The sequence below is a fragment of the Neospora caninum genome, chromosome III (genome assembly GCF_000208865.1).
Source record: "Neospora caninum Liverpool complete genome, chromosome III".
NCBI lineage: Eukaryota > Apicomplexa > Conoidasida > Eucoccidiorida > Sarcocystidae > Neospora > Neospora caninum.
In genome coordinates, this window is record NC_018388.1 from 511,896 (window position 1) to 537,330 (window position 25,435).

Consider the following 25,435-nt stretch of genomic DNA (forward strand, 5'->3'; position numbering starts at 1 on the left):
CAGACAGCTTGCGACTCGGGCCTCGCTTCTCGAGCGCCTCGCCTTCGCGCGCTGCAGGCACGCCTTCTTTTCCGGGAGACACAGACGCGCCTGAGAGCGCAGCGAGCTGAGCTTTCAGATCTGCGTTCTCCTTCTCCAGCAACGCCACCTTCGCCGTCAAATCCTCTCCGCCCTTCTCTTCCTTCTGGGCGCCCTCGACGTCCTTCGAGCCGACACCAGCCTTCTTGGGCGGCGGGCCAGGCTTCGATTTTGCACCCGACGCCGACGTCGCGGCTGCCTCTGCCAAGCGCTTCTCCAAAGCCGCCTTCTCTTCCTGCAACACGCGGATTGTGTCTTGGAGGGCCTCCACGCTCTTTTCTTCGTGCATCTCTGGAGAGCCGCCCGGCTTCTCTGTGTTCTCCGACGCCGGCCCAGGTCCACCCTTTTCCTTCTGAAGCTCGCCGAGTTGCTTGCGGAGATTCGCGTTTTCCTCCTCCAGAGTCTTCAGCTTCTCGTCGGCAGCGACTGCTTCACCTCCACCTCCCTCGCTCACCTTCTCCCCTGCTGCTCTCGTGCCCGATTTCGCCCTCAATTCCTCCAGTTCGGCTTCCCGCTTCTGCATTTCCGCTGGCGAAGTCGAGGCGCCCGGCGCCCCGCCTTCTGCCTTTTCCATCGCCTCCAACCGCTTCTTCAAATCTTCATTCTCCTTCCTCAGCCTTTCCATCTCCCCTTTTATATCCGCATCGTCGTCCTTTGCTTCTCCTGCTTCTCTGTCCTTCACACTTTCCTTCGCCTTGGGCGCTGGCAAACCCGGCTTCTTCTTGGGCGGCGGATGCTTGCCTCCTGTCACTGCAGCCTTTGCCGCCTCGCCACCCTCTCCTGGAGTCTCTGCCTTCTTCTCGGGCACCTCAGCTACGGCTGCTACCTTCTTTTGCAGCTCTTCGTTCTCCTTCTTGAGATGCTCGATCTCCTCCCTCATCTTTTTTGCTTCCTCTGCCTTCTCCTCCTCTCCCTTCGTCTCCTCTTTCTTCTCCGTTGCCCTCTTGAGCTCTACCACTTCCTTCGTCAGCTCCTCTTTCTCTTTCGTGAGACGTTCAATCTCCTCCCTCATCTTCTTCGCTTCCTCTGCCTTCTCCTCCTCTCCCTTCGTTTCCTCTTTCTCCTCCGTTGCTCTCTTGAGCTCTACCACTTCCTTCGTCAGCTCCTCTTTCTCTTTCGTGAGACGTTCAATCTCCTCCCTCATCTTCTTCGCTTCCTCTGCCTTCTCCTCCTCTCCCTTCGTTTCCTCTTTCTCCTCCGTTGCTCTCTTGAGCTCTACCACTTCCTTCGTCAGCTCCTCTTTCTCTTTCGTGAGACGTTCAATCTCCTCCTTCATCTGCTTGGCTTCCTCTGCCTTCTCCTCCTCTCCCTTTGTCTTTTCTGTCTCTGTCTTGGGTTCTGTAGCATCGGGAGCCCCTCCTACATCCTTTGCTTCTCCTGCTTCTTTCTCCTTCACACTTTCCTTCGCCTTGGGCGCTGGCAAACCCGGCTTCTTCTTGGGCGGCGGATGCTTGCCTCCTGTCACTGCAGCCTTTGCCGCCTCGCCACCCTCTCCTGGAGTCTCTGCCTTCTTCTCGGGCACCTCAGCTACGGCTGCTACCTTCTTTTGCAGCTCTTCGTTCTCCTTCTTGAGTCGCTCGATCTCCTCCCTCATCTTTTTTGCTTCCTCTGCCTTCTCCTCCTCTCCCTTCGTCTCCTCTTTCTCCTCCGTTGCTCTCTTGAGCTCTACCACTTCCTTCGTCAGCTCCTCCTTCTCTTTCGTGAGACGTTCAATCTCCTCCTTCATCTGCTTGGCTTCCTTTGCCTTCTCCTCCTCTCCCTTCGTTTCCTCTTTCTTCTCCGTTGCTCTCTTGAGCTCTACCACTTCCTTCGTCAGCTCCTCTTTCTCTTTCGTGAGACGTTCAATCTCCTCCTTCATCTGCTTGGCTTCCTCTGCCTTCTCCTCCTCTCCCTTCGTTTCCTCTTTCTCCTCCGTTGCTCTCTTGAGCTCTACCACTTCCTTCGTCAGCTCCTCTTTCTCTTTCGTGAGACGTTCAATCTCCTCCTTCATCTGCTTGGCTTCCTCTGCCTTCTCCTCCTCTCCCTTTGTCTTTTCTGTCTCTGTCTTGGGTTCTGTAGCATCGCGAGCCCCTCCTACATCCTTTGCTTCTCCTGCTTCTTTCTCCTTCACACTTTCCTTCGCCTTGGGCACTGGCAAACCCGGCTTCTTCTTGGGCGGCGGATGCTTGCCTCCTGTCACTGCAGCCTTTGCTGCCTCGCCACCCTCTCCTGGAGTCTCTGCCTTCTTCTCGGGCACCTCAGCTACGGCTGCTACCTTCTTTTGCAGCTCTTCGTTCTCCTTCTTGAGATGCTCGATCTCCTCCCTCATCTTTTTTGCTTCCTCAGGCCTCACCCCCTCTGTTCCTGATGATGCGAGACCGGCGTTTTGCTTCAGCTCTTCAATTTCCTTTTTGAGACTAACGTTTTCCTTCTGGAGAGCCTCGATGGTCGCCTGCGGTCGGCTTTCGTCTGTTCCGGCACTCGCCTTGTCTGTCGCCTCTTCTTTGTGCTTTCCGGCCGCTGGCGACGCTTCCGGCCGTGGTCCCGCACTCTTGCTTGCCTTGGGTTGCGGCAGCTTTGCTTTTCCTCCAACAGGCGCAGCCCTTTCTTTATCTTTTCCAGCTTCCTCCTGGCTCGACTTGACCCCCGCCTCCTCCGTCTCCTTCACGCGCGTCCTCAGTGCCTCGATCTCCTTTTCCATCGCTGCAATCTGCTCCTTCGCTGAAGCCAGTTCCTCCCTCGCCTTCCCCTCGTCTTTCCCAGCGGTCTCCTCCCCGCTCCCTCCATCAGCGCCAAGAGGGGGCGGAGGCGTAGCTGAAGAAGGCGGTCCACCTGGAGCGTCTCCACCCGGTCCTTCCTTTTGCTTCAACTCCTCCACTTGCGCCTTCAGCTCGTCTCGCTCGACCTCTAGTTGCTTCACCTTCTCGCGTAGTTCCCCGATTTCCTTCTCGAGCTCGCGATGCTGCGTTGCGCCCTCGTCTGGCGCCCCTGCAGGCGCAGTGGCAGGAGCCGCAGCGGCCTTCTTCGGAGGGCCCTTGGCCTTGACTCCACCGAGAGGCGGGGCTTTGCGGACGCTCGAGGCCGAAGGCGCTCCAGGTGTCTCGGCTGCATCGCCTTTCGCTTCAGTGCTCTGCCTCACCCGATCCTTGGTGGTTTCCAGCTCCTCACGCAGTGCCTGATTTTCTTTTTCCAGAGACGCGATTTTCGCTTCCAGCGGCGCACTCGCCTCCGCCCTCTCCGCAGGCTTCTGCTCCCCTTCGTTGGCGACACCTGGCACGGTCTTCGGCGGCAAAGTTGCGGCTGTTGGCGGGGCCTTCTTGGGGATCCCCGCCTTGCCAGCTTTGGCTCCCCCCGGCGCAGTCGCCGACTCCCCGCGCTCTGTCTTCAGCTTCTCAATTTCCTTGACCAGCGCTTCGTTTTCTTCCTTCAGCTGCTTCACTTCACTCTCCAACTCGGCAAGCTTTCGCTGCTGGTCCTCGGCCTCCGCGGCGCTCTCGGACGCCGCACGAGGCAGATCTAATCCCGCCGGAACCTTCTTTGCCGCTGGCGGAAGCTTTGCCTTGGGAGGAAGCGTCTTGCCTTCTTTCAACCCTGCAGCCGGTGGCCCGGACTTCCCGACACGTGGGTCTCCCGTTTTCGCCGGGACGGCCTTCGCTGCCCTCGCGGTATCCGCCTCGCCCGTTTTTGCTTCCTCGATTCCCGCGCTCTTTAGCTTCGCGTTTTCTGCCAACAAGGCCTCCTTCTCTTCCTTCAGCTGCTTCACTTCGCGTTCCAACTCGCTGATCTTCTCCCCGGCGTCGCCCGGGGCGCCCGGGGTGCCTGCCGCTCCGGCCTTCGTCGGCCCCTTCGGCGGCAAGGGCGCAGGCCCCAGCTTCGCCTTGGGTGGCGGCGGAGCCTTTGCTTTCGCCACTTCGTTTGCATTCTTCAGCTTCTCCTCGAGCGCCGCTTTCGCGCTCTCGGACGCCAGCAGTCGGGACTCCAGGGTCGCCACTGCCTGCTTCAGGGCCTTCATCTCCTGGAGGTCCACAGCCGAGCCTCCAGAAGCCTCCGCAGCGCCTCCCACCTGTGCGGACGGCTGACGCGATGGCGAGGCGTCGCCCTGCGGACCATCCGCGCCCGGCGCTGGACTCGAGTCTGCCGTTGCAACTTTCGGAGCGAGCTTCTTCGGAGGCCCGACGCTCTTTGGAGCCCCAGGGCCCTTTGGAGGTCCAGCCTTGCCGGCCTTCGGTGGTGGCTGTGGCGCCTCACCTGGCTTGGCTGTCCCCTCGGTGCCTTTCTCCAGAGCTTCCACTCGCTTCTTCAGCTCGTCACGCTCCGTCTGAACCTCGCTCAGTGCGCTGCGAAGCCGCTGCACTTCGCCGTCTGCTTTCGCGGCTGCAGTGACACCCGGAGCGCCCTTCGGCGTAGGCGGAAGAAGGCCTTTCGCCTTGGCGAGACCTGGCGCGGGGGCCTTCTTGGGCTCTGTGGGAGCGGACGCTGGCGCATGGACCTGCGTCTTCAACTCGAGAAGCTCTTCGCGAGCGTCCTTCAGTTCCTTGTCAACGCTCGCCTTCTCCGTTTGCAGTTTGTCGATCTCGGCTCGGAGACGCGTCACCTCCTCGGCCCCTGCGGGTTCTGTCGCTGTCTCTGCGCCCTGCGTCTGCTGACGCGTCAGGCTCCCGCTCTTCTTCGGGGGAACGGCGCCCTTCTTGGCCAGTCCCGAGGGAGCGGGAAAGCCTCTCTTTGTTGCGGGAGGCGCCGCCTTCTCGCCGGCTCCTGGCCCGGGCGTCCCGGCCGGCGCGGGGTTTGCTGTTTCCAGCTCAGCAATCCGCTGGCGGAGAGTCTCGTTTTCGCGCGTCAGCTCCTCGATTTCTTTCGTCGCCACAGGTGCCGCTTTCTTCGCGGCGATCTGGGCCTGACCCGAAGGCCTTGGAGGCGCGACAGCCGCACTGGTCGCGCCGCCGTGTCCGCGTAACTCCTCATTCTGGGCGAGCGCGTGCGCAAGCTCCTCTCGCATCTTCTCGAGCTGCATCCTCAGCTTGGCAGTTTCGTCGCTTCCCGGCCCCCCGGTTCGTGGCGAGGGCGGCGAGGCCTCAGCTCCAGAAGACGTGCGAGAAAGCGTTCTGCGCAGCGCGCTGAACAGGCCCTTGGCTTTTGGCTTTTCTGCCGCGAATTTCTGCGCCAAACTTGAGGCAGGCGAGCTCCCCGACTCGGCGGCGGCGCCTCCCGTCGCGCCCGGCCTCTCTTCCTTTTCCTTCCGCAGACGCGCGACCTCAGCTCGAAGCCGCCTCAACTCCTCGTCGGCGTCGGCAGAGCTGGGGTGCCCAGCTGCGACGCCTGGCCCCGCAGGTGGCGAGGCCTTTCCCAGTTTCGGAGGGAGTTTCTTGGTGGCTGCCGTCACTCCGCCCTCGAGCTTTTCCCGGAGAGACTGGTTTTCTTCTCGGAGCCTTGTCAGTTCTTCGCGTTCCTCCTTCGAAAGCGGCTCAGCAGATGCTCCCTGCCCAGGAGCCCCCCCGGAAGTCGGCGGCTTCGCACCGAGTTTGCTGCCGAGAGAAGGCAGGCTCTTCTTCGCTGACGCAGGCGACGAAGGCAGCGCCTTCCCAGCCACCGCCGCGTCAGCCTCGCGCAGCGTCGCTTCCTGAAGCGCGAGAGCGAGGCGCTGGTTCTCTGCGAGCAAAGTGGCGACCTCTGCTTGCAAGGTAGACACATCTGAGGAACGTGCAACGGCCGCGACGGTTTTCGCGCCTTTTCCCGGAGGCGGGAGAACTGGCTTACTCTTCACACTCTTCGCGGCGCCCGCGTCCTTTGTCGGCTCGGAAGCAACCTGGTCGCCTTTCGGCGCCGCTGGGCCTGAAGCCGCTGCAGGTGCGCTTGGCCCCAAAGATGGACGCTTCACAGCTTCCGTCTTCGCTTTTTCCGCTGAGAGTTCCTTCTGCAAGTCAGCCACGAGCTGCGCGAGTTCCCGGTTCTTCGCCTCGGTCTCTTGGAGCTTCGCCTCGAGGTCTCGGACCTTGCCCGCTTCAGCAGTCAAAAGCTCCTTCTTCGCTTCCAGCTCCATCTCGAGGCCTTCGCTTCGCGCCGCCTTCGCCTGCAGCGCCTGGACCTCCGCCTGGAGCCGCGCGCGAGCCCCTTCTTCTTCCGCGAGTTTCCTCCGCAGGGTCTGTGTCTCCGTCCCCTGAGCGTCGCCTCGGGCCCGTGTGGCGAGCTCTTTTTCGCGCAACGTGAGAGTCGCCCGCTCACGAGCGAGCGACTCCTCGGCGGCGGCGACCTGCGTCTGCAGTTGGGCGACGAGGCCCTCGGCGCGCTGCAAGTCCTTTTGGGCCTTTTCTTCGGCAGTCTTCACGGTCGCCTGCAGGGTTCGGATGGTGGCTTCCAGCTGCGTCCTCTCGGTGTCGGCCATCCGCTTCACCGCAACGCTCGCCTCCGCACGCCCCTCCAAAAGACTCTTCAGCTGGCGGATCTCCTCCCGCTGGGCGTCCCTCTCCATCAGAGCGGAGTTCAGCGCGGCTTCCTTGTCGATGAGGAGACTCCGCAGCCCCGTGAGCTGCTCGTCCGCCCCGCGCATGTTGGCAGATCGGGCTGAATCCATTCTTCTTTCTCTCGGAGTCGCACAGACACTCCGACTCGCCCGACCCGGCGTGGAGGCTTCCCCTGAAAACACAGACCGCCCCCGGAGTCGACCGCTCAGCGCGGCGCGGTCCGCCTTCCCGCCCGGGACCCCCGTGTCTTCCCAAGCCGCAGCTGCGGAAGGCAGCAAGTCTGCAAACGAGAAGCAGCCGGCATGCAGTTCGGCGACCGTGGCCGGCACGTCGGCGACGGCTCCGCGGTGCGCGTCTCGCCAGTCCACGGCGACGCACGCGGCGGCGGAGAGCCGCATGTGGGCCAGAAGCTGGCGTTGTTCGTCCTCGCCGAGCTGCATAGCAACCCGCTGGAGCAGCGCGTCCAGCACGCACCTTTGTCGGAAGAAGGAGAGCGTCTGTTTCCGCTCCTCAGCCACGCGGTGTCGCAAACTCTTGTTCTCCTGCTCGAGCTTCGCCACTGCTTCCCGACATCGCGCCATCTCCTTGGTCTGGAGCACGCGGTCGCCTTTCGTCACGAACTGCTCGAGGAAAGTGTTCTCCGCGTATAGGTCGCGACGCACAGCCACGGCTGCTCGGAACTCGGCGTTTCTTCGGGCTTCCTCCAGCGCCCTCGACGCCTCTCGGCTCCGCCGCGTCTGCCGACTGAGGCGAGCCCCCTGGAGACCCGAGGACTTCTCCAGGACCGTGTGGACGCTGCGCTTCAGGTAGTGCACCTCTTCCCAGAAATTCGGCGGATGCAGCTCTTCGCCGAAACCAGGCTGCGTGCGGCCGGGCGCGCCCTCCAGGATGAGGCGACTCCCGTTCCTCTCTTTGGAAGCTGCGCGGACCTCTCGGAAGAGCCAGGCAGAACGGCCCCTCTCCCCAGCGGCGAACGGGGCCTCCTCTGAAGACCCGGCAGCTGTCGGCACGAGCGCCGGCGAAGCAAGGGGAAAGCGGCTGTCCACCGGAGCTGTGTGGAGAGGAGGTGCCGCAGCGAGAGGAAACGAGGGCAATCGGCTCGGCGAAGCTTCGCGGCGACACGGAGAAAAACGAGCGGCCGCCGCGAGGCGGGTGCCCTGCTCGAACAAATACGAACACCCGTCATCGCGTTCCGCTCGAGAGCTTCTCTCGCGGTCGCGGCGACGCAGCTCGGCTGCGTCGACAGTCCGCGTTCTTTGTCTAGACAGGTCCGTGCATGCACTGCGCCCTCCCGTTTCTCTCCCGCGGTGGCCACGTCGCTCGCCGCCGGCCGACTGCGCTCGCGGGAGGCGGTCGCTGGATGCTGAAAGCCCTGAGGAGCCCCCGCGCGAGGGAGACAGCGCCTGAGGTCTGAGGTCCTCATCGTTTCTCGACGAAACGCGCAAGCGACTTGTTCCGAGCGACGGCGTCGCCGCCGACGCGTCCTCGCATCGGCCTTCAGCCCTGCTTCCTCGCTCTTCTGCTGGGTCCGCCGACGTCGTTGTCGGGAGGCGCAGGCGAGAGGGGTGGCGAGCGGAAGCGAACGCCGAGGACGCCGGGGCGTTTGCTTCGCTTCGCACAGCTGTCGACACTGAACGGTGAGAGGGGCAAGGAGCTGCAGTGATGGGGGCCGGAGAGAAGATCGGGGTGACACGGGTCGGCGACAGGGGAGACAGCGACGCCGCGAAAGAGAAATAGGACGCAACAGACAGAACAGATCGAGAAGAAGGCGACTGCGGCGGAGAGTACGAAAATGGAGGCTGCGAAGGAGGTGCTATCCGCTTCCCGAGGAACTCGACTCCGTCCTCAGGCACGCGCCTCTTCTCACTCAAGCCAGCCAGCTGGTGTCGAGCCTCTCTGCCTTGATCTCCTTCCGGAGCTCTGCTCTTGTTTAGAAAAGAAGCAGTCACGGTTCCTGCACAGCTCGGCACAGAAGCGGTCGCCTGGACTGCGAGGTCGCTTTCTTCCCTTCCAGCGGGGAAATGAAGAGGCCTGGGGGCTGTCGCAGGCTGCGGAGCCGGCGAGATGCACACAGCTGCCGCGGAGTTTTTCTTGCTCACTCGGAAACGGCTGTCTGAGTTTGCAGGAGACGAGGGAAGACTCGAAGATCCGTCAGAAACGAGAGGTGACAAGGAAGCACAAAGCACGTTCTCGCCCCTTGCACCTGGAAAACGAGACGGCGAAGCAGCGGAGACAGACAGGGGAGAGGGAGACGAAGGGGGAGCGGGCGAAGAAAGGGGAGAGACAGAAGAGAGCCGCCTGCAGGAATTGGGCGCAGGCCCCGGAGAGGCCTGCGCATTCGACGGCATCATTTTGCTCCTCTTCGCTGGCCTGCGGTTCTTCACCAGGTTTACGATACACAGGAAAAAATTTACAGGGGCGCACGACGATGCGCCGACGAAAGAAAAGGGAAGGCAGACTGGGGTAACGAACAAAGTAGAGAAAGAGAAGCGAAGGCCTGAGGTACGGCGACAACGAGACGGAAAGACAGAGGACTGACTGAAGACGGAGGGAGGGTGGTTTGTACCGTCTTCTGGACATAGAGGCAGGAGGAAAGGGGAAGACGAGAGAACTGGAGGCCTTACGTCCGCCAGAGGTACGAAGATATCAGAGACGAAGGGAAGAGAAGAAAAACAACAGGCAGGACAGCAGACGATGGTGGTTTCCACGTGTAGTAAGCGTCACTGACAAAAGCAACCGACGGCAGGTATTCGGGCATTACCTTGCCGAAATAAGGCCCCCAAATAAGACAGGAACCCAAACGCCGACAATGACTACCCGAAGGAAAACGAAATGCGCGGGGAAGACAGGATGCTGCAAAGAGAGAGGGGAAGGGGACAACGTCGAGGGGGAGACGACGTGTATGTGCCTCGGCGGACAAGGCCAGCAGCAACTGTCGATATGATTAAAGAGTTTGTCCTGTTTTACGAGGAGGTGCGAAGCAAACAAATCGCCAGAAACCCAGGCACTTTCTTACTGAATGCTACCGCATACGCATAAAGTGCAGAAAACGAACGCCGTAGACGGTCGCGTGAACGGTCCTGCCGCAAGGAAAGGTAAGTTGACAAGCGCGACAGCCCGCGTTGAGGCTCGTCGGGAAGCGAAATGCAGCACACAAGTGAATGCCTCCGCTCTGGAAAAAGACAGGGAGAGAAGGGGATACGAAGGCATCGATTTACGCTGTCCCCCGAAGCCGGAAAACGAGTGGATCCGGGAAGAAGTCAGTCGACAGGTTCGATCGCTGGCAAAGAACCCGCGCGTGCGTCTTGGCTGGGAGGGTCCTCGACAATCGTTTTTCGTGAAATCCGGAGCAAGGCACCAAAGAGGAACACAGCGGGTTCCTGCTCAAGTCTCCTTGATTTCCCGACGCCACGAGAGGTTTGCCCCCGTCAATCGATAAAAAAAGTTGGCCGAGTCGCGGGGGACTTCGCGCAGCTTGACACGCGAGAGGCGTGCCGCATCGAGCCTCACACAGCAGGATCGCTCGAAGGACCGCGCGCGTTGAGAGCACGCGGCAAACCAGGAGAGAGAGTGGCTGGGAAACAAGCGAAATCGAGAGAGAGACACTAGGTGCATTCCGAGAGAAAAGCCTGCGCTTTTCTTGCAAAAGGACTCGAAGCCTTGTGAACGTCCTCCTTTCCCCGATGGCACACCCATCTCGGTCTCTCGCAGTGTACATACAGATCACGCAAGTGCGAGAGAAGTGGAAAGTCGCGCGCGGGTCCTCCCCCCTGTTTCCGGTTCCGTGCCCGAGTGACAGGGTCTCGCTGTTCCCGAGGGAAACAAACGTCGAGGTGGGCTGCATAGGATCTACCTGCCGTGCGTTTTGTCAAGGACTGAAGGACACACGAGGCAGAATCCACCGGTGTTTTCTGACAAAGGGGCGAGTCCGAGGCAGAGAAAGAACGGCACCTTCGCAACTGCGGCCTAGTGTGTTTTTTCCGTTTCGTAGTAACTCGGGAAACCGCGCAAGGCATCCGCAGGCTTCCCCGTTGCGCTGTCTGTTTCAGCGCAAACGCCGGAGCTTTCTTTTGGGAGATCTACTTCCACTTAAACGCTGGAGAGCCGTCCGTTTTGTAGGCCCCTATCTGTGGCTATTCCGCAGAACACCCAAGTAGTAAGATATTCGCCGCAGTGTCTCGGTGTGTACATTAGGATAACATTCACGAGTGTATATTTCTAAGTCTAATCGTCAGCGCAAAGCACTGGTAGCGCCCGTGTGCGAAGACAAACTGTCGGGCGGATACACACTCCGGCAACACCGTCCGCTTTTCTGCGACCGGCGCTGTACAGTTGACGCGGGAATGACCGAAAAGGTATACGCTGGGAAGACACAGCGTTTCCGAGTACCACTCCTCAGATTCTTGGGGTTTGTAGTGAGCCTACATGTCCAGCTATTTGCATGGCGTGGCTATGTTTTGGGGCTGTGCTCCGTGACGCCCGCTACGAAGTGCAAGCAACACAAGCTGGCCCTAGGTTTGGAAGAGATCCCTCATGTTCAGCCGAATCACCATCTCCAGCGGGCAGCTCCGGCACTGTTTAGCGACTCCAACACTTCTACCCTGCACAAACCTTGACATATATACATCGTGTATGTATGCGTATTCCTACATTCAGAAATGTGCCTAGGTCCAAGTATAGTATATTTTGGCGGTCTTCGCTCGGTATGTCTTGCTTCTGCCTATCTGCGCATGGATATTTGAGTAGGTACAACGGATTCTCGTTTCGGTGTCTGCAGATGTGCGTGTGTTCTCTTCGGGGCGCTGTGCTGCTTGCGGGTCCTGGGAGAGGGCTCTGAAGTTGTGATCATCTATCTTTTGCACACGTACAGCATAGCTTTGTTCACGTTGAAGTCCAGGGTTGAGGATCGCGCATTTATATAACTAGGTCGCGGGCTTGTGTGTCGACACACAAAACGTTGGAGGTGTTTCATAACAGAAATCAATGCCCCTCTGACCAGGCTGGTGAGCTCTTCAGACGACCAATCGAAGCCCCAGACTTGCCGGCTTGCAGAATGAATCGCATGCATGTCGGAAAGCCCCAAAAAAGTGAAAAAGGCCTGGAGCGAGAGGGGCCCCGCCACGGCGGGCGGTCCCCTTGAGTGGCGCTAAGGATGTCGCCAGATGGGTGCCTTTTCGTGCTTTTGATCTTGAAAGTGCAGCGGAAACACGAGGGAAGACGGCAGGTGCGAGTATGGGAAACGATCAAGCACCAGCCAGCGGACAGGACCGGGAACAGAACCAGAACGGATACATGCAGATAGAGCAGATGAGCGAACTAGAGAAGGGGGAAGCAAACGAGACCACAACACTCGTCAACGGCGAGGCAGAAAGTCACGCGATGCCTTCTTCTCTTAGCCGTTGGTGAAACAGAAGCTTATCCCGCCTGGACGTTCTTTCGGGAGCCCCTGCTGTGTGAAGCCTTTTCCGTTTAAAAGCGGGGTTAGCTCAAAGAGTCGCGATATATCGAGGCGAAGGGAGACAAGGATAATGGGCTGGTCACCTCAGTTTTGCCTTCCGGAAGCCCCCGGGACCGATATAGTGCAGCGAACTTGAAGGCGTTTCGTCTGTTCTTTCGATTTCCAGCTCGCTTCCTCACTCTTGTGCTTCTCTTCGCAGTTGCACGCCTGTTTGGCCGCGCTCTTCTCTCCTTCACGGCCGTGTCTTGTCTAGCCCCTGTGCCGACTTTCAGCGAACAGTTGGGCCTCTTTCCCCCGATTTCCATGTCTCTCAGGTGGGGCTCCTCCGTGTCTTTGTCATTTCCCTTTTAACTATGGCAAGCCCTGTGGCCCCTTCCCCCGATTCCGCGACTTCCGCTCCTCTCAACGCGTCTCTCGCTCCTTCATCATCTGTTTCTTCGTCGTCTCTGCGAGTCCAGTCTCCGGCTTTCCCTGTCCCGCCTGTGTCACCTTCCTCCTCGCCTCTCGCACACCCTCACCCTTCGGGTGTTCTTCCTCCTTCCCCAACCTCAGAGCCAACGGCAAGCGCTCTCTCCGCAGGAGAGCAAGGGAAGAAATCCCCAGAGTTGCTGAGTGACGAAGCAGCCGAAGCGTTGAGAGAAGCGATTTGTGCCGCGGTCCAGTTGAGGCCGGCAGACCCCGTTAAGTTTGTGGCAGGTAAGTAGAACAGCGGGGACGGGGAACTCGCCATCGGTGGAGTGGCCACGTGATGACCATCGCCGCTCGGGAACACACCATAGGGAGGGCAGAAGAAAACACCGAAATTCAGCAGAGAGAAGAACCCACACAGCTAGGAACGACGAGAGAGGGGAGTCTGTGAATCACACTGCCGCGCTGCGCGAGAACCCGCAAGAGAGCCGCGCGCGTCCCCACCGTCTTTATTTTTGCAAAAACGACAGGGGGTGGGACACCTCGATCACAACGGACAGCAGAGGCAGACGAGACGCGACTCCAATACACAGGCAGGTGAAAGAAGCATTGCGGCGGACCCAAAGCACAAGAGCGAGCGACGCTCAGAATCTCCTCAGTCTCCGTTTCTGTTCCTTGCTCATTTTCTCCCTCCTCTCTACTTCTCTGCGTGGTTTGATTTCCCGCCAGAGGCGCTCCTCAACAAGAGCGGCTTTTCTCGCGAGTGAGAAGAACGCGTGTGGGGAAAGGAATCCCCTCGAGCAGTTTGAAGAAGCCCAACCGGGGCAGGACGGCTCCACAAACGGGGGGATATTCGCGTGTGATAAGTTTCTGCATGTCCTTCCGTCTCCTTTCTCATGGACATAATACATACGCCTTCGTGTCTACATCTCAGTCCAGAAAAGGACGATACGCTATACATGCCTTGAGGAAGATACGTCTTTTGGAGTACTGACGCATGACCAATTCTGCGCTTGCATATATATACACAGAGGTATTACCTGTATGCATGCATGTATATCGCTCTACATTTAGGTGTAAGACCTGGACCGTCACACGGACCGGAACCAAAATGCTACACGTGTTCAATCGCCACACTCAGCCGCACACCTGCCTCAGGATAGATATCGTTGATCACGGAAACCGAGACGTATATCTTTACTTCGGTGAAGGTCGCCGTGTGTAGAAAGGCGGGCCATGCGCACCGACCTCTCGGGGCCCTCATGTCGATGGAGCATGTACACATTCTCTCCGTGCTGCACTGAGGATCCGAGGACGGGAAACGGCGTATTTAACCTCTGGAGAAAAACCATCACATTAGCGTTCCATGTCAGATGCTGTTTTTTGTCTTCGTCTCTCAGGGGCGATACTATACTTCTCTATCGACTTGGCTCTGCCGTCCGTTGCTACTCGCTCGCGTGTCTCCTCGGCTCGTCATTCGCTCTTGTTTTTCTCGTTGTGCCCACTTCTTGAGCCTCTTCGTTTCTCAGGTTTTTCACGTTTCCCGCCGTGTTCTCTCCTGTGCCTTTCTGCATTCGTTCCTTTATCTTGCATTCTAAGGCGTCTGGCGTGGTTCTCCCTGCTGGTTTAGAGAGTTTGCGAAGTACGTGGACATGACACGGCGAGGCGGCCGTGGCGGAAAAAACAAGAACGAAGACGAACCGAGGGACGCGACGCGTGCACGATAGCAGCCTCTCGTTTGTCATCTTCATCCGACAACAGATGGCGCCGGCGATGCCAACACGCCTCGCATGCCACGCCGGGAAAAAGCAAGCGAGATCGGGTAGCAGACGAAAGCGATAGGAAAAGGAACGGAGACATCGGGACGAGGAACCGCTCTTGAACTGAAAGCCTTGTTGTTTTCCCTAACCATAATGCAACGGTAGGAAGAGCGGCATGGTCTTTTCCTCGTTCTTGTAAAAGCAGTGAACACACCGTTGCTAGCACGAAACTGCCTTTCTCACGTCGCAGACACCGCCCGTCCCCACTTGCAGATGCGACACACACAGGCACCGCCTCACAGAGGGTAGACGGGATTCCGTTGGTGGCCAAAGCCATCCTTCAGTCTCACGAAAAATGAGGGTCACTCGAGCAAGCACGTAGGCGAGAGTCCGAAAGGAAATCAGCAGCACGCGGGGGTTTGGCGAATGTCTCTTTCTCGACGTGAGGCTGTGGCATGCGGGAAAGATTGTTCATGGCAGAACACCGGAGCCGAAACGGCGCACTAGAGCACTAGAGATCTGTCGGAGACGGAAGTTCTGTGGTCGGACACCTGGCACCCTTCCATTCACTTGTTGAGTGTGGACGATTCCCTGCCACGGGAGACAAGCACAAGAGAACTTTTGGACTCGGTACACAAAGACTCTATCAGACAAAATGATTTATATGCTTTTTCTGCGGAGCATAGACACTACGGGTGTTGGACGACAGATTTAGATATCGAGTGACTTTTACGGGAACAAGCTCCATTTTGCTTTTCATGATCCTGTTAATTGCATTGAGTACAGCGGTGTCCAGCGTATATTGGAACAGTCACAACTTGCAAAAAACTCTCAGTCTCAAAGTGGTCACTTTCATCATGGTGGCAACGGAACCAGTCCAGGTTCCGTTCCGATTTTCTTGACTCTGCGCGCCACCGCTTCTTCTTCGAGGAGCCGCCTCGGTCCCTCCCGAACTTCACGGAACACAGCCTCTCAGAATGAGAACACGTCCGTGCTTTTCTTGTCGGCTTCAAGTTTCTTTTTCCCTCTTCGGCTTCACTTGAGGCTGCGCCTGGTCATTCGTCTCGCCGCTCTCAGCACCCCACACTGCTTCATTACACGCGGTCTCCCCAGGCCACTGGCGCTGCTCTATGGTGCAGACTCCTTCTCTGTCTTGCTGCCATGTTCCCTCGAGAGAGCGCCGCGCTTTCTCGACAAATATGCATATATATGCATATAGATACATCGATTATATCCGTTCATATGCATATGTATACATATAAAACACGTATACACATAAAACACGTAATTTTGTATACGTGCAAATGCGACCGGATCTTGTTGGCTCGGTGAACTAATCACGTTTCAAAAATACAATCGGTGAAGGCTCTTGCTCTACGCATATACCTTCTTTTGAGGTGCGAGCTGCAGTGGGTAACGCCGATGGAAAGGCGTTCGGAGAGATCCAAAGGCTTTCTGGCAGCACACGCCTCAGCATATACAGATTGACGTTTCTTTTCGCTCGAGATGTATACCTGCGTGCGTTCTGTGCGTTTTCGTCCTGCAATAGCCATCCCTCCGTTTCTCTCGGGAGGTTGGGTGAACCGGGCGCTGTTGAGAGGGCCCCAGCGGAACTTTCAGCCCCTCCATGGTTGTCTGAAAAAGACAGATTATCCAACGTTTCGCTTCTCCCTTCCGTCCACACGACTGGCGAGTGTTTTGCCACATCATAAATGAGTGTTCCGACGCTTCCCGCAGGGAGATGCAGCAGAGACAGCCTAGAAGGTATGATCGCGAGAGCAAACTCTTTCGCTTCGAAAAAACTGGACGAGACAAACCACGTCTCGGATGCAAGCACAGACATCAAGACGCTGGACGAAATCGGTGGCACAAAAGAATATGCATTTACACATACATTACGTATGCCTCTGCAGATACCGGTTTGTGGACTTAAAAAGCACCTGTACAGAGTGCGATCCATATATACATATATATAAGTATATCTACATATATATAGCATCTGGATTGTGCGACGCAGGCGCACTTGCATGTATATATATATATATATATATATATACGCACATCTTCAGAATGAGCCTGAGAGGGCCGCGCACTGACAGCCGGAAGGAGAGAGGAGCATTGACGCAAGGCTGGCGAAATCGCATGGGCGCGAAGTAAGGCTCGCCCGCCTTCTGAACGTTTTCTCCTCTTTTTTCCCATGCTTTCCCTGCTTCTTTCGTGTTTTAGCCATTCGTTAACCTTCAAATAAAGAACCAGTACTGTGTGTTGTAGGGCGAAGTGAAGAACGAAGGGGGGACGGGGCCCCACACCTTCCCCTGTCTCCTTTTGATGACATCGATGAGCTCGTTGGGCGGTCCCGCGCGATCTGCGCCGCCGCTTTGGGCTCCACCGCGGAAGTGAAAAGGAGACCCCTCGCTTCGGCCGTCCGCATAATGAGAAGAAGTCGAGCATGCACGCCCTGACGCAAATGAAATCGAAAATGTCGGCGACATCCACACAGATTCATCCCACCACAACTACATCCTTGAAACAACTAGGATGGACTGCATGTGTCTGCATAAATCTGTATAGAAAAACACCGAAATAAATATTCGTGTTTGCACGCAATCTAGGCCACAAATCTCTATCTGTCGACACACTATACCGGAATGCCTCGAGTTATCTCTGCCTGTATCCATCTACCAATGTCTCCCTCTACGCAGAGATGATTATTTATATACAGTTATCTATGTGGTTAAAGTTGTAGGTATACACACACATATATAGCCCTTTGCGTATATAAAAAACAGGCGCGCCTCATCTTTTCTCGGTGGCCTGCACAGCGTGCCGCTGCGTGGGAAACGCAGATGCGCAACTCGACAGAACAGCATGGTGCCTAGCCTTCAGTTGTCCCCTGCGGGTCCTGCTTTCGTGGTGTGTTCTTAGATCTTCCTCACCTGGACAGCACAGCTGAGGATGGCCGTTCACGTAGTTCTGCAGGACTGAGAGGGGAATGGGTCGTCTGCAGAAGGGACAGGCGAAAGCCGACGTCTTGCCTCCGGCAGCCGGAGAGGGAGGACTCGGGCGCGGGGGAAAAGGAGGCGCAGACGGCACGCGCGAGGCCGTGGTGTCTCGCAAGGGAGAGATATCGCGTGACGCGCTCCGCAGTTTCTCGCGTGCATGCGGCAGCCCGATTGCCTCGGGGAAGGGGCCAGGGCGCCCCAGCGGGCTCGGGGGACTGCCGACGCTGAAAGGAGGCGACGCAGAAGACAACGCGGGCGGCGGAGCAAAGAGATCACCGGGAGGCAGCGGTGGAGACGCCGAGCCGCTCGCTCCGTGCAGGGAAGGAATCGGATGGCCTGCCTGCGAGGCGAGACAACGCGAGAGGGGCAAGAGAGAGAAGAGACAGGTAAAGCGAAACCAACTTGATTCGAGTCCGAAGCGAGGAGGACCGGGGACAGGCGTTAAGACAACATTGAGTCGACTCAGGACAAGAAAGAGGATCGAAAAAAGGAGGGAGAGACTCGGGCAGAGAAGAAGAGAGAGTGTGGGAGAGAGGGACACGGCAAGGGGAAAAGGAAGAGAGACAATCGGAGAGAGAACAGGAACGAGAGAGTAAGATAGCGAGTAGCGGAGAGAATGAGAGAGAAACAGGACAGTGCATAGGAGAGCGAATAAGGGGAGAACAAGGAAGCGATAGACAGCCAGGGAGAGAGGAAAAGGACGGAGAAGAAAAGGGGGCGAATTCGGGAGATAGAAGGAGATGCAGAGGAGGGTGAGCGCGACACTAAGACAGACGGGAGAGAGTAAGGACGAAGGAGGGAAGGACCACAACGAGACGAGAAACGGGAGAAGGCAAGGACCACAACGAGACGAGAAACGGGAGAAGGCAAGGACCACAACGAGACGAGAAACGGGAGAAGGCAAGGACCACAACGAGACGAGAAACGGGAGAAGGCAAGGAAGAGACAGACGACGGAACAGCTGGAAGGAGAGAGAAGCAAGCAGGGTAGTGTGGGACCTTTTCACCCCAACACTTGTGTCGCGTGGATCCCCGATATACCTGTATACTTCCGAAATATAACGAAAACTGGCTTTGTCTCCCGTGAAGATGAGAGTGGAAGAGATGCGTACATCCACGTACTGTGGCTGGAAAACCGCGGCTACGGATCCCGCCCCTCCCCCCCAACCCCCGTAGAAACCGAATCGTTTCGAACGCGATGTCCATATATATATATATATATATGTATATATATCGAAGTAGATGTGGACGGCTGAGCGGCGCGATAGCTGCCAGACTCCATCTCTATGTCCCTGTTTTCTTACCACGGTCACGCGATACTTGTTCTCGTCGGCGAATGCGGCGTCTGCGTGCCAGGAAGGGTCATCCGTTGCGCGTCGACGCGGCGAGTTTGCGACACTGGGAGCGGCTGAGACTGCTCGGGAGATTTTGCCGGCGTCGGGGGGAATCATGGAAGCGGAGACACCTCTGGAGGTGTTGAGGCGAGAGTCGCTGATCCTGCGAGTGCGCGGCAAAGAGGGTACCGACGCGCCTCTCTCTCGCACAGGCCCCCGTTGTAGGACGCCCTTCGCGGCATTGTACACGATGACGGAGGAAGGCGAGGCAGAGACAGGCGCCGGAGCGGCGGGGAGGACAGGCCGGTGGCGAGGCGAAGGGAGAGGCGCCGAAGAGGGAGAGGCCCCGGGGAGCGACAGCGATGCGCGAGCGGGCGTCAGGGATGATCTTTTCGACGGTTGGGGGTCCGACGCAAAACTCCTCTCCATCGTGGAGAGAGAGAGAGGAGAAAGAGAGGACAGAGAGAGGAGAAAGAGAGGACAGAGAGAGGAGAAAGAGAGGACAGAGAGAGGAGAAAGAGAGGACAGAGAGAGGAGAAAGAGAGGACAGAGAGAGGAGAAAGAGAGGACAGAGAGAGGAGAAAGAGAGGACAGAGAGAGGAGAAAGAGAGGACAGAGAGAGGAGAAAGAGACGGAAGGCGGCCCGCGAAAAAACGAGAGAAAAGGAATCCACGAGAAGAAAGGCGAGGCAAAAGCCCGGGACGGGAGTCCGGTGAGCACACAGAGGGATGAAGCTGAGAGCGGAGACAAAGGAGAAGGAAGAAGACCAAAGGTGTAATGGCGGAAGACAAGGAGCGAGGAAAACGGAAAGACGGCAGCATCTGGGCACCCTGTGTGGCGCCGCAAGAACCGTTGGGCGATGAGGCGCCTGACGGGACAACGCCGGTCCCTCTCCGGATCTTCCTACCGGGGGCGAGAGCTCCTCTGTTCGTGAGAACGGAGAGACGACAAAAAATGCACAGAGAAAAAGAAGGCGGAAGACGGGGGAGGCAGCGAAACCGGAGGCGCTTCAAAACCAAGCGAAAACGCAAGAAAAGGATGAAACACCGAAAACAAGAAAACGGAGGCACGGAAAGGAGAAGAGAGAGAAATGGAAAGGAGAAGAAGAGAGAGAAGAAAAGCGAGAAGAAGAGAGAGAAGAGAGAGCGGTGTCGCGGACAGGGCACACACGGCGAGGCGCAAGACTCGGGCAGATGCGGTCAAAAACGCGGGTCTCCGCATGCTTTTCTGCGGCTGCCTCCTCCGACGAAAACAGACTTCTTTCTCCGCATATCCGTTTTTTTCTTTCATCGCGCGCAGATTGCGCGGGGCAACCCATCCTGGCTTTGGTTGCTTAAGCTCGCCAACGGGCCTCTCAACTAAAGCGCCCTTGGAGGGGCTGCAGCCTTTTCCTGCGCGCCATGTTCCAACGGCGAAAAATCGATTCTTTCGGTCCGCTTGCCTGGGACAGAAAATCGCACCTTCCCCCTTTTAGGGTTGAGGGTATGTGGTGAAGGGAGGAAGGAGGAAACAGTCGCGAAACTCACCTCTCCAACGCTCCACACATGGACACCGCTCAAATCAATGTAAACAGATGCCCATCTCGAGATATCTATCCCGATATACATTCGACGACTCTGTACATCCGAAGATATACATGCATGAATCTAGGAGAATCTCCTCGCACATAGATGCTTGTCTGTTTCGGTGAACCCTGGAGGGTTTGGAACTTAAAACTCGGCAGCTCGCGCTGAGTCGCAACAGGGAGAGGGGCGCTCTGGCGCTGGCCGTTGCCCGGACGGTCGCGCGCTGGCCGGCCGCATGTCGCGTAGAGCCGTTTTTGCGAAGAAGCCGGAGCCCCACTCGTCTGTGTGATATTTGCAGAGCTTTAAATCTCCAAGCAGATCGACTCCGGCCTGGAGAGGAGAGCGAACTCGAGAAAGGTCTTCTCCAGTTATGATCCTTTCGGCCGTGAGCAACATCTGTCGTCAACAAAATCAACGAAGCAGATGCCACGCACGACAGCTTTCTCGGCGCGGTCCCTGTAAGACTTGGGAGAAACACGCACTTTCCGTTTTTCTCTGGGGAGCTTAGACGTTATCTTTCAAGTGGGCATTTGCAAGGAATACCCGTTTCGCGGACCATCGGTTCAGGTGTTCCAACGGCCGACGCCTCGCTGGAGGTTCGCTGCGAGCGCGTCGATTGTTCTTGGCACTCGTGCGCGTTTTTCCAGCTCTCTCTGCGGAGGGGTTTGTCGCCTTTTTGCGGCGTCTTTTCGCAGCGCCTCCACGCCGCAGAACACAGCGACTGAGTGCCCTTGTTTTCCGCGCTCACACGGTTTCTCCACGTCAAGGCCCGCTTCTGTGGCCGGGGCCTCTATCTGAGAGCCGTTTCTTCGCGATCTCTGTTCAACATTCATCTCGCCGATAATACTCGCCATCCCGCCTTTCTTCCCCCGAATTCCTCCAGCCTGGCTCTCTTGGTGGTCTTCCCGACAGCGCATCTAGTCAGCTCGTGCGCCAGAAGACCGAACCGTCTGCGCAGGCTCTCACGTCTTGCCGATTTCCTTCTGTGCGGGGAGCTCTCCTGTAAATCTGCTGCTGGCTTCGGTCTTGTAGCCGCTGCAGGCCCCGCGCTCGCTCGACAAACTCGCTGCAGCGGGACCGAAAGACAACAGCGAGAGATCGATTTTCTGAAACAGCCGGAAGCGCCGCGCGACGGTGTTTGGTCTCGAAGCCTCGAGGATCTGACCCGGCCGCTGGCAAGCTGCGGTCTCTGGTTGAAGGACGGCCGTGTCAATCCGCGTGTGTTGATTTGCATGCAGATGTAGCATCAACACAATCGCTTATACACCTCTGGGTAGATGTACGCATGGGCAAACGCTGCTGGTCCTGAGATCTCGGGTGAGAGGAGAGAGCGCGAGGAAAGGGGAACATGCGTGAGAGAAGAGAGCTTGATGGCGCGCGTGTAAGGGAGAGAGTTTGGTGGGTTGTTTCCCGAGCACGCGCTTGGAGGAAGTGAAACGGGGCACGGGTCTTAATCGCCGCACAGCCGCGCGACCTCGCCCTGCCCTCGTCGTCTCTCCCTCTCTGCTGTTTCCAGGCGTTTCCGCGTTCCACGCACTTTGGGAGATTTTTTCGTTCTCTTCCTCGGTGTCTGTTCAGCTCGGCAATGAGTAGACGCCGTGCATGGCTCGGCCGTGAGATATGCGCGAGAAATCTCGAATCTCCGAATCCACGTTTTTCTCTTCTCGACTGCACGGTTGTCAGTCTGACCTGCACAGAGAGTGTCTTTCTCGTGGTGTTTTTTCCATGCTAAGCGCGAAGCCCCGGTGTTCCTCCCTGGAAAATTCTATGCCGCTCTCGTTTTCGCATTCGTCTCCAACCTTGTCCTGTGGTTCTTCTCTTTTGCCTCTGTCTCGCTGTCTCCCTCACTCCGCGCAGTCACCTCTCGGGAACGAACTGCGTACCTCCTTCCTTCGTCGCTTTTCTTTCTTGCCTCAAGACTCCACGACTTCCCCCTCCCACTCTCGCTGTCCGCCTCCTCTTCGTCCTCTTCGTTTTCCTCTTCTCCATCTTCGTTTTCCTTTCTCCCTCTTCTTTTCCCTCTTCTTCCTTTTCTTTCTCCTCTTTTTCCACTTCTTCCTCTTCGCGTTTTCGGTGACAGGCCAGGGGGACGTACTGTTTTCCCCTCTGTCTTCACCCAACGATGGAGTCGGACACCGAGCAGGCGACGCCTGGCCCAGCTGATCGGGGGACACATCGAGGGGCCGAAGAGAAGCGAGAAGGCGAAAAACATGGCGTTCTCAAGTCCTGTGCACTTTGCCTGAAGAGCCTCGGTTGCAAGTGGTGCCTTCCGGACTTTGACACCTGCGAGTTGACTCATGAAGAAGAATTCGTTCTCCACGTCTTGAGCTCCGCCGCATGCGTTCCTTACAACCCCGATGACCCAGAACAAGAAAAGGTAGGGGAAGAAACTCAAGGAAACATATCCCCCTCCCCCATGCAGCAAGATATGCATGTCAATCTATGCTTGCGTGTTCTCTCTATGCAATGTACATACAAGTATATTTGCGTGCATATATATGTATTTGTGTGTGTTTTTGTATCTGTGGATGTGTCCGTGCGTGTGCTTGGAGACACACGTAAAGACAGGGCGCGGGTGTTAAAGAAAGGAAGGACTTCTGTTTGCGATTTGTTCTTCTCTCGCGTCTCAGCTGCTCCTAGGCGTCGTAGGCAGCTTGTGTTTTTCTCGCCCGTTCCTCTGTTTCTTCCTCAGCTTCTGCTCGAACTGTACGACGAGGTCGTCAGCCCCGCAGATCCCCTGCCGCCCGACGCCGAACGCGACTGGAAGGCAATCGGTTTCCAGGTCAGTCTTTTTTGTGGTTCGTTCGCTTCAAACCTTTGCCACCAACTGCTGACTTTCTGTGCCCATGAGGGCCAAACGAAACGAATCAGCTTCTCCTGGTTGTGCGCCTCTCCCGCCCTTGCCAGTTTTTCTCTGGGACCAAAGAATGCACCACTCCACCCTGATCCTTAGAGAGCTGCCTGTCTGTTGGTCTGCGGGGTGTCACTGCAGGTGTGCACTTGTGAGTGGACATTCTTTCCCGTTTCCAGAGTTTTGCCTTCTGGCCTTTTTTCAGAGCCAAAACCCACGCACCGATTTCCGAGGGGGCGGTTTGCTGGCGCTTCAGCAGCTTCTCTTCTTCGCCCAAAATTTCCATGAGGAGATGCTCGTCCTCGTCCAGAAAAGCAAACAAGATGTCTTCCCCCTGGCTGCCAGTCTCATCAATGCCACAGTGAGTCGCCTCCCACCCCTCCCCATCCAACCTTCTCCCTCTGTTCGCTCGCCTCTCGCGCGTGTGTGTTGCCGATCGTCGTCGTTTCAAAAACCAACAAAGCCACTTTCCCGCGCTACCACCAGTCTTCCTATCCATATATATATATATACGTATACATTCGTGAATGTGTATGTAGGCATCTGTATCAATGGACGTCTGTGGAGGGGTGGCTTTGTCGTTCTTCGCATTTGGTTTAAACCCGGCCGTGCGAAAGAGCACAGACAGAGAACGATGCCGTCCTGTTTAGAGCAGTCCACGCGATCCTGGGCGGCACACGCGAGTTGGTGTGTGTCCCACTTGCGTGTGTGGGACGCGTCTTCGTCTGAGTGTGCGCCTGCGTTTCTCTCTTTTTCCTGTTCTCTTCCCCAACTTGTCAGTGTGTATCCACTGCTGTTTTCAGCACATGCTGGGAACCTTCTTCGACCTGTACACAGACCACCACATGATGACGGGGCCCTCGAGTGTGGCGGCTCGAGCATCGCCGCGGTGTTTGAAAAATTTCACCAAGTTGTGTGTGTCTGCGGCCAAGTCGGGAGTCCGTTCGCGGGGGTCGACTTTCAAGGCGTTTTCCCTGTGTTCGACTGCCTCGAAGCCTCGCTCGCTCCTGTCGAATCCCCGCGGGGAGTCAACGGCCGAGGGATCGAGCCTGTCCGGGCAAGAGGAGCGTTCGAAGCCGGCGCGGTCGGGTATTCTCTCTCGGCGCTTAGGCACGGCCTCTCGCACCGAGGAGACAGACTCGCTGTCTTCCGCGTCTGCGCGCGTGATGTACGTGTTCAACTACCTGTTTTCATGCATGGTGATTCGCCTAGATCGCGAAATTGAGCGAAGACGCGGATGGAGTTCCACTGCTGAAGGCGCAGGCGAAGCGAAGACCTCAGGAGCGCCCAGCGCTGCCCCGGCGCCGAGCGAAGCCAGCAGTTCCGCAAGGAGGCTGGTTCGCCTTCCCTCGGAGTCGACGGCTTTGTCGGGGAGTGCGTCGCTAGCAGGCGCGCCGGCAGCCTCAACGGGAGACGCCGAGGCCGCGCATGCAGAGGGCGAGGACGAGAAACAGCCTTTGTTGACTGAGGCACCGGACGGCGAGGCAGGGGGGCGAGTGCGGACCAGGAGCGACAGCGACGAGGAGACGGAAAAGCATGCGGGGGAGCATCCACAGAAGTCCGCCGGAAGTGTGGCCGACCTGATGATGCATCTGAAGAAGTCCGGACAGGAGTTGCCTCTCGCCACGCGAGCCTTTCTCACCTCTCAGCGACCGGACAACTCGCCAGTGGGACAGCGAGGCTCCACCATCTTTGTTTTCGCGGACAGCCTGGTTTCATGCAGAGTCGCGGTCGAAGAGCTGCTGAGCTCGGGAGAAGTCCACACCGTCAAGGACCTCCTGAAGCTCACAGTAGTCGACTAGAGGGGGAGCGCACAGTGCCCGCCCGTGACAGAACCAGTCACGAGGGGGAAAAGACCCTCAGAAAAATGATAGAGAAAATGCGTGACGGCACATGTTTGCATCCCTAGGTCCGTGACACAGCGGCAGGAAAGAATAGAGTCGTCGAGGCAATTCCGTGGCCCCACGCGTATGAGGTGCCCAGGTGTGTGTGTGTGGTCGTGATAGGATGCAGTTTCGGTTTTTCTATACGATGGAAATTAGCTTGTAGGCGGTTTTCCCAGGGCGTCGATTTGTGTCGCCCACCGGACCGAAAGCCTTTTTCCGCATCTCCCGGTTTTTAGGCCCCACAGGTCGACTCGAGTCTCCAAGATGGCCGTCGAAAAGTGACGCACACAGTCGGAGACGAGAATGTCCGGTTTGCGGCCTGTGAAACGCACTGGTACGTTTCACCGCCACTCCATTTGCTGGAGAAGCGTCGAGCGCGGTGAATCGAGCCGCCTCTCTTGTGGTATTTGCTTGTGAGGGTTGATACTTTTTCTGAGGAGGTGAAGCAGGAAGGGCGAGACCCCGAACTCGACAGTGAGTCTCACCTACCGAGAGAGAGCCCAGTTTTTAGCCGACGAAGCGCCGTGTTGTTTCAGCAGCGAAAGACGGCCTTCGCAGGCCGTCCTTGTATACGGGGAAAGCCTCGGCAGCGCAAAAAACTGGATTGCCCCGCGTTTTCCCTATACTTTGCTGGCGCATTTCCGCGCGGCTGACAGT

The 25,435-nt window shown here is 57.5% G+C and overlaps 3 protein-coding genes across 3 annotated transcripts; 1 reads left to right on the top strand and 2 right to left on the bottom strand.

The window, feature by feature from the left end:
* Position 1: 1 nt before the first annotated feature.
* NCLIV_007540 (conserved hypothetical protein) lies at positions 2–8,863 on the bottom strand (the record flags this gene model as incomplete). Its single annotated transcript, XM_003880265.1, has 1 exon — positions 2–8,863. A coding segment is annotated over one exon (8,862 nt), but the record flags the coding sequence as incomplete, so codon positions are not given.
* Positions 8,864–16,381: 7,518 nt separating this feature from the next.
* On the bottom strand, positions 16,382–18,905 carry NCLIV_007550 (hypothetical protein; the record flags this gene model as incomplete). Its single annotated transcript, XM_003880266.1, has 3 exons — positions 16,382–16,599; positions 17,078–17,483; positions 18,447–18,905. The coding sequence occupies 3 exons, from the start codon at positions 18,903–18,905 to the stop codon at positions 16,382–16,384; spliced, it is 1,083 nt and encodes a 360-aa protein (XP_003880315.1).
* A 3,258-nt stretch (positions 18,906–22,163) lies between these two features.
* NCLIV_007560 (putative ELMO/CED-12 family domain-containing protein) lies at positions 22,164–24,694 on the top strand (the record flags this gene model as incomplete). Its single annotated transcript, XM_003880267.1, has 4 exons — positions 22,164–22,418; positions 22,734–22,823; positions 23,098–23,253; positions 23,696–24,694. The coding sequence occupies 4 exons, from the start codon at positions 22,164–22,166 to the stop codon at positions 24,692–24,694; spliced, it is 1,500 nt and encodes a 499-aa protein (XP_003880316.1).
* Between the last annotated feature and the right edge of the window lie 741 nt (positions 24,695–25,435).